Source organism: Ischnura elegans, chromosome 4 (assembly GCF_921293095.1).
Source record: "Ischnura elegans chromosome 4, ioIscEleg1.1, whole genome shotgun sequence".
In the NCBI taxonomy this organism is placed as follows: domain Eukaryota; kingdom Metazoa; phylum Arthropoda; class Insecta; order Odonata; family Coenagrionidae; genus Ischnura; species Ischnura elegans.
Window position 1 is genome coordinate 76342803 of NC_060249.1, and position 9035 is coordinate 76351837.

Genomic DNA, 9035 nt, shown 5'->3' on the forward strand with positions numbered 1-9035 from the left:
AAATACTTCAGCGAAAATTCCCGAATGAATATTTAAATCAGCAATTCCAACTTACAATGGTCGAATGGCCTCTAGCCTTTTCGAAATTGATTTATACCATATGCATGGAATCGATAACCAATCAACTCTTTCATTTCTTTTCAGAAACTGAGAGAAATTTTTTTCTCACTTTGACCTTCATGGGAGACTGAGAATTTTCATTTAATGCATAATTGAACAGCTTTTAAATTATGATAAAATATGAACAACAAGTGATAATTTCCACACTTTTATACACGTATATTTCCACTACCAACCATAAGGCCGAAAAAATCCTAGGCCCTACAAATACTTCATGGTTTTGAAACTCATGACATAGAGATTTTGATTGGAAATTACATAAATTTTCGAAAACATAGTCGCTGGTGTAGTTAAAACTATGGTTAAAGTTGCATTAAAGTGTGGAAATTACCATTCGTTGTTTATATTTTATCATGGATGTATCGCACTTCCATCATGTCAAGCCGGAAACGATCTCATTACCTTGAAAACACATTATACGTTAGGTTGATTACAAAAAATTTACGCTAAATTTTCTATAAAAAGGTTAAGATATGCGAACTCCACATAAAGTACAACAGAAAATGTTTTCGTTCTACAGTGGCAATTTAATGGCCATAAATACATAAAAACGTGAGAAATTTATCGCCCCTCTAAAAGAAAATAACTCAGAAATTCAGTCAAAAGATTATAATTAGAATGATTAACGTAAGCATACAAGATGGCATGCAAATTTTTTTTGGTGTCACATATAACAAAAATGTTTATTGATCCGTGTTGAAATGAGACTTGAATTCCAATTGGCCAACTTATAAAATTTTAACTTTTCCGTGAATCGGTGGTAGACGTAATTTTCAATTAAAATAATCCTGAAGACAGCTGTCATAACTTCAAGAGAGACAATTTTGCCTATTAATGGCGTGAGATAGACATATCAATTACTATACAGACCGAATATTCATAACGAATCCTTTAAAATGTATACATAATTGGCAAGTTCTGCTTACTCCACAGTGACTAAGGCACGATAAAAAATAAAACTCAGCCATATACACTCATTCAAAATAAAAGATACAGTGCCCAGCGTGATACGGTGGAAATCTTTGATATTCAGCTTATTAAAACCACTTGTCTGTTTCCACACACTTCCAAAGGCTGTCACCCAAGGCTATGTACCTAGATAATGGCACAAGTTGCCGAAACCATGGTCGGTGTAAATAAAAGTGTGTGGAAACAGACAAGTGGTTTTATTAGCTGAATATCATTCAAAATACGTTAGAGATAAAATTAATTCATATTTTAGTTCCTATTCAATGATGCAATAAGAGATTCGTAAATGAATGTTGTTTTCACTACTGGAGTATTTGAAAAGACGCATGTGATGCACTATATGATAAAAAGTAAACCAAATGTAAAATAAACCGGTCGAGGTGAGTAAATGTAAAGTCTGAAATATTGCATAAACTGATTTTTATTACCTTATCATGTGGGAATCTACTTCTTAGGGGCTGAGTTCTTTATGAAGGAATTAGAGCGTAAATTTTGATCAATAAGAAGTATTTTTCAAGAAGCGATTAAAAATACACATACGTATTTTTTAAAGTCAAATTCATTCACTTCGACTGATTTCGAGTGTTCATAAGATAGATTTAAAGAGGCTGCTATTTACTGACTGTTGGACATAACCCTATGGCCAAAGAAGACGCAAAGAGCGAATGAGAAGGTACGCGAAATTCTATCACCGGTTTGAGGTCAGTGCCATTAGGGAAGGTTATAAAAAGAGGACAGTAGGTAGGAAGTGGACAGCAAGACAGGGAGATGGGTTGACTAGCATAATATACTAAAGTCAACATCCTTCCGCTATGCATTTAAAAATGTAATGCAATTCAAAATATTTCAGCAAAATCTAATTTAGCAACATCATCAGAGATGGTCAAACTCACGAAAATTAAAGTCATAAGAGCGCCCACTTTCAAAAATGCTATGTAAGCATGGAGTTCGACCACAAAAATGAGGTTTGTGATCATTTGTGATCCAATTTATGTGCTTTAAGTTTTATCGCATATCGATTTTCCCGATGGATAACCAGATTGATCGTATATTGTCATATTGCGACGTACAGACTCCACATTTTTCCACACCTTTTTAACCTACAACGTGTTTTTTTAATCTGCTGAGCAAAATGAATTTCCAAAAATTTGTGTGCGATATATTTTACCGTTTCACCGTGTTTAAATACTAGCCCATATTTCTGGAGGGAAAAGGATTGTTGTTTCCCTGTTAGAGGCGAGAAATGAAATAGGTACTCACCAGGATGTCCTGCTAACCCTTTCTTCTCAAGAAAATTTAATAGACATCGCATCCATTGGAGAAAAAGGTCCTATAAACATGCTGGCAAGCCTTCAATACAATGGGAAATCATTTTTTTCAGCAAAGTTATTTTTATTTCAAGTAAAGGGTTGCTGCCTTGGCAGAGGCACATAGAAATAAATTTAATATGAAGTTCATTAATTATTCTGGGGATGTTAAACTTGAACTAATTTTTGAGCACATTCTAATAATAACTGAAATCAGTGGTACGTAATGAAATGATTTCGCATATTTACTAGAATACACAATTTTAGAGTTGCTGGTATCGCTAATGTCTTCTAATGTTCACTTATTTGAGAGCCACAGGAGCGGAAATTCCGACTAGTGAAGAGCAGGTACCTGTGCCTAACGAATTAAGGTTATATCTTCAAGGGAAGTAACAGTCGTCAAACATATGATCAAAGGTCAAAGAGACCCCTCAGCAACTTCCTCGTAATGAATAAAAATTCAAATAACCCTACGAAGTGTGTACACAGAATACAGAAAAAGGTAATTTTTTGGCAACATTATTTTTTTCAACCGATTCATATTAATTCTGATTTAAATAATTCAAAACAAATAGATAACAATATATTTTTTTGCTATGAGGTCAAGCTGATAGTAGTTTTACTAATTGACACGTTAAAACTCTAACTAAAACTAAAAGATTTTTCATAGACGTTCCCACACCATTTCCTTGGTAAACGTATTCATGAGTATAAACACACATACCATGCAAAAACGAAGGAAAAGTTAGTCAACGACTTGTATAAATATAACTTCTACGTTGGTGGCAAGCTCTGCGATAGCATTCTGTTTGTTAAAGCAGTGGTGATGTAAAGTTTGATTTCTTTGAGAAAACCATATTCATAGACATAAAAAAGTGTATATATATACCACAAAAGTTTGATAGAAAAACGACTGAATCTCGTCCTTCTAGGAATTGCTAAACTTTTATCCTCTAAGAGGATAGGCAGCATTTTCTACGCCAAATACTTTGCATAAAACATGAACAACAAAATAAATAGATCAGGTAATTACTGGCATAAAAATTTGTAACAAATGAACTTTGATTTTCCATCAGGCGTCAAACCGTATGATTAACATTTATGCGAAACAGCATTTGCCAGTAGACCTTATTACTAGTTCATACAAGCTGCTTAAAGGACCTGCGCGTTTGTCCGAGAAATTACGAAGTAAAATCCCAGAGGAATTACGCTAATTAGGGATCTGCAAGATATGCACTCACTAATTGCAATATGCACGGTGACTCTAAGAAGTAAAATTCTTAAGAAGGCGAGCTTCAAGCAATATAGACGGATATTTTCTAAAAATTCCTGCGCAAGCAAGATAACACTCCATCGATGCATTAACGACGTCTTTCAGAGGGAAATCGTACACTTCCGGAGGCAAGAATTTGCGCTTCAGTTGTCCAATCTCTCTCTCAAAAGACGCAAATTGCTCTCCAAATCTACTTCTGCATTGAAATTATGAGATTCTTTCACTACACATCATGAACCTTTGCGTAGATCCATTTTAGAGGCAAAATACAAGGACAGATTTTTAAAAGGATTGATTTGCATATTCGAAAAAACGGGTAAAAGGGTGCCTTTATTCCATATGCATATCACTATCGGCAAATAGATTTGTCTCCAGATTGATATTTAATGCATTTCTTTCCATGGATGCCAAAACGTCTAACTCTAACATAAGGTAAAAAAATCAAGAGATATTTTGAGTTTTGGAAATGAATTTTCTTCGATAAAGCAAAAGCGATGATCGAATGCCAAATAAGCTAGACATTTCAGGTAGGCTAAGCCTTACTTGATCACATATGGAATACAACATGACTGATGATAAAAGACGACAAAGAGAAAGCAGTTTATAAAACGTTTAAAGCTGTCTAATTGAGTAATGTTATCGTTTTTGGGGTTCAAAATTGTATTAATGTTAATGTAAAATTTTAGAAAAACGTTATTTAACCTCTAGTTTTTCTCAACTTCAATGCTACAGTTACTATTGCCTTATAATGATTGCAATAAACCATCCTTACTTTAAGCAAAACAGAATAATTAAAGACCACCATAGCTCATAATAGGACATGCAATGGGAACTCGCAATGATTCTTAGCGACTGAGCTCCTCTAAGAGAGTGAAGAGTTTTAAAAATAAATTCTCAGAAATGAGATGAAAGAAGCAAGTTTCATCCATATCATTCGTATGTCTCTATAAGGCGAGATGAACTTGCGCTCGGGCGTCCTTTATGATCGCCGCCTTCAACTGAGTGCAGAATCGAATGTTGGAACAGCAGATAGGCATGTGGGAGCAGAGAAGAGGGCCTCACAAGTGAGTGAAGATGATCTGATGTAAATTGGAGGCCATGGGGATAGCAGAGATACGGGTAGAGGATGAGAGGCTTAGTCAAGTCCATAACCCATGCCCTGTTACCAGTTCGATGAATGAATGAATACCATCCCGATAGCTGACCTTTCACAAAAATCAGTGAATTGAATGGAGGCCTGAGAGATGCCACATGCTGGGTAGGATGCAACTGATACATTTTCTCGGATTGTTTTATTTGAAAATCTCAAAATAGTTATGTTTGATATTCTATTTTTGATGTTGGTAGGCATTTTTTATGGCAGGGGAGGGAAGACTGTGGAGGAGAGAGGAAAAATATAAAAAGTAGTGAGGCAAAACGACACTGAATCTATAAAAAAATAAATAGGGTTTGGAACAAAACAAAAGTAGGACCTCTGCATTTCTCCAGGGTTTTCTTCCGCGTCAGATTGTTGGTTGACAACAGTTTCGCTGGCTATCCTGCCAGCGTCTTCAGGTCGAAGGTGTCGGCTGTTGGTTTCTGCCTCGCTTATATACTGTAGGCTGGATGGGAGCTGCACTGTGATTGGCTGTCTGACTGGGTGCTTCTCTCTGGTTGGCTCTCTCTTTGATCACTCTTTTCCAGGCGCTGTGAAGGAAGTATCCATCTTCTCTATTGAAATTCAAAGGTGTTTTTTGAATTTCTATTGCTTCCCTGATTTGTCTAGGGAAATATCGGCACTCCTTAACTAATAGTTTCTTCTCGTCAAATTTAATGTCATGGCCGGGTTCCGACCATGCATGTTCGGCGATGGCAGAGAGTTGAAACTGCTTGTTCTTGGTCGCCCTCTGATGTTCTTTAATCCTCACATGCATGGAGTGGCAAGTTTCCCCTATGTAGGATTTTCCGCAGGAGCAGGGCACCTTGTATACCCCCTCATGCAGTTCTTGAGGAATGATATCCTTGGGCCCGGGGAGGAAGTCTCTTATCTTGGTCACACAGTTATATCTGGTGACCACGTCGTGCTTTTTTAATATTCTGGCGATCCTCTCTGACGTTCCAGCAATGAAAGGGATGGTGACGTATAGCTTCCTTGACGATTCTTCTTCTCCAACGTCATCACTCTGGTTTTTAATGGTGGCCTTGCGTCGCTTTTCCTCCTCCTGTGTGTGCATAAAACACCATCTGAAGACGCACGCCGCCAAGAAGATTTTTCGCCGAGCCAGCGAAGCCCTTCTGAGAGAGTGGATCCATCACGCACGGCGGAACCTACATCAATGTTCCGTGGAACTTTACAGCACTCACTTGAGGTTGGGTACCACTCTGTCGGCTGATGATTGGAATACAATTGACAAAATTACCTTTGACTCGTCCCGAGCCACGCTCATGGCAACACGGGAAACTCAGATAAAGAAATTTGAGAAGCTGAACAACAATCAACACCCGGAACAGATTACTGATGGCCCTGAAAAGGACCGTTGTGTTGTCAACCTCACGGACCATAACCTGGATAACGCGACTAGTTCCATACTAGCCAAGGGATTAAATTTCGCTTTAGCACCTAGAGCGATACCTCAAGAAAAATTCATCAGTGAAATTGAGTCGGTCGTCCGGAGGCTTCCAAAAACGGACGCAGACGAGATCAGAGAAGACGTTGCTCGCGTCCTTCGCGCCGCCAAGCCACCGAAGCCGAACACCACTGCCGAGGAGAGACAAGCCTTAAAGAGGCTACGTGAAAATAAGAATATTCTCATTTTACCGGCGGACAAAGGCAACGCTACAGTCCTGATTACAAAAGAGCAGTACGAGCAGAAGATATGTGACATTCTCAAGGATAGCACCTACAAAAAACTAAAGACCGATCCGACGGCCAAAACGGAACGCAGCACCAAGGCCATTATAAAGAAGTCTTCCATTCCAACTGAAGAACAACGAGGACTTTTGCCGCGTGCCTCCAAGCCACCGAGGTTATACGGACTCCCCAAGATACACAAGCAAGGAGTGCCGCTCAGACCTATAGTCAGCCAAATTGACGCGCCGACATACCATCTTGCGAAATACCTGGCTCAATCCCTGCAGCCACATGCTGGAAAAACTTCGTCTTATGTGAAGAACTCTGCTCACTTCATTGACATCATAAAAAATGTCTCCATCAAAGAAAGCGATATTTTAGTGAGCTTCGACGTGGTGTCGCTTTTCACCAACATTCCGATTCCAGATGCAGTTGAAGTTGTAAGATCGCTCACATCCGATGGCATTCCAAAGGACTTCCCGGAACTGGTCGAGCACTGCCTAAGGAACTCGTTTTTTCTATGGAACGGTTGCTACTACGAACAGACGGAGGGCACGGCGATGGGTTCACCACTATCACCAGTAGTAGCCAATCTCTTCATGGAGAAATTCGTAATGAAACAGCGAAACTGTTGTCAACCAACAATCTGACGCGGAAGAAAACCCTGGAGAAATGCAGAGATCAAACCATCGCCGCGGAAACCTACGCTCTAACAAAAGTAGGACGTTAAAAATGTGCTATGAGTAGAAACGATATTTAAAAAATCAAGGAGATTATTTTCCATTTTTCCATCCAGATGTCTCTAAAGACCCAAAAATGCAATTAAAAATATAATCATCTCAGCTCGACAAAGAACGTAATTTCTGGAAGTAAATTTTGCTTTAAAACAGCGGTTATATTAAATGACTGATTGACTTGTTAGGCTTATATTTTTACTACGTGTAGCATATTTATAGAGACTGAAATGAAATATATAGAAATATTTTCAAAATAAAAAACACTCTAAAGGTTGATTTCACAATATCGAGCCTTATTCTTTATGTTCACTCATGATCAAATCAATGGCCATGATAGCGACACCTTTCAAGCTTGAGATACCTTATAGCATGCACATTAAGGTGGTCTAATAAAAGATAAGATTTATTCAAATCCATTATTCCTCATTTGGGTTTCACAAAGAATGCATGGGAAACCAAAATATCCAGAAAAAAATCAGGGCGAAAAATGCAATAAAATAGTATTAGAAAACAAAGACACACACACACACACGCCTTCAAAGCAATTTCACTTCGCATACTTGTATGAAGAATTAATTTCCGAGGAGGTAACAAGCAAGCACGCACTCAGGTTTGAAAAGATTTGGAAAGCTCCAGTGACCCATTCGAATCTAATTTATGCGGCGAAATTACGAAATAAAAGCACAAGCATACAATCAGCCAAGCATCTCACGGATTATCTTCAAGGAAAAAAAATATGAAGAGAGAATTGAAAGATGAGCAATTCTAGTTTACAGCTGTTGAAGAGGCTAAAAATATATATTTGGATTTGAGTGGCCAAGTAACGAGTTTGCGTGGTGAAGTAAGTTAACGAATGACCTTAGTAGTATTTCCCCGTTTTAATTACAAAGACTCCAAATCCTCTGAACAGATGGATTGTTATATATATACGAAGGAGGCAACCAGACAGTTTCGGCTTTAGCGACGCATGTAAGGGCTGGCAAAGAAGGATGGAGACCAACCCAGTGTCGCCATTTGCCTGCCCTTGGCCAAAGGCGTCAAACGAAAATACGGCTTAACCACATGCAACGTGCGAGGTTCAGTATTTGAATTTCCCTTCGAAAGTACTCAAATATTTTTTTCGCAATTCCTTAGTTTTGCCGGCAGTATCGGAAAATACATCTGTCACCACAAAGATTTGATCATGGATCCATACCGAATAGGTAGAAGGCCCACACTTTAGCCACCAAACCAACTCAAACTCCATAATATTTGGATTAATGGGTCCTACATAAACTCATTAATTCCTATCATGTATTAGTATATACAATACAGTTTATGTTTTGCATGCGCAACATTTCCCTGGGCTATTTACTACGGGTCCGTCACCAAACCCCAGGATGGATTCCAGGTGCCACAACCCATTAAAGCTACCCAGATTATTTTTTCACCGAGAATTGCTGATACGTTTTTATGGATTGAAGTTAATTTAAGTACGAATAAATGGTGTTAATAGTTATTTGTTGAACGATCAGCCCCAAACCGTCCAAGACGCGGATTTTAGAAAAAAAATGATATGAGAGAAATGCTCTTTAATTACTCCTAACATCACCGTAGCGGTAGACGTAAACTGGGCTATTATTCGAAGTATACTAGCGATAAAAGTAGGTCTCCATGAAAAATTTTTACGATCCACCCAAGTCTTTCCTCTATATTGAGCTGGTAGATTTTTCACGCATCAAAAACTTAATTAAAAGTTCATTACTAACACCAGGGGCGGATCCAGGATTTCTTTCTGGGAGGGGCACAAGCAAGGCCGT

At 38.3% G+C, this 9035-nt stretch overlaps 1 protein-coding gene across 1 annotated transcript; it reads left to right on the forward strand.

The window, feature by feature from the left end:
* The first annotated feature begins 4625 nt into the window (after window positions 1-4625).
* LOC124158172 lies at window positions 4626-8510 on the forward strand. The gene is made up of 3 exons (XM_046533359.1): window positions 4626-4753; window positions 6006-7110; window positions 8439-8510. Exons 1-3 carry the CDS (start codon window positions 4626-4628, stop codon window positions 8508-8510), a joined length of 1305 nt encoding a protein of 434 aa, XP_046389315.1.
* Window positions 8511-9035: the final 525 nt, after the last annotated feature.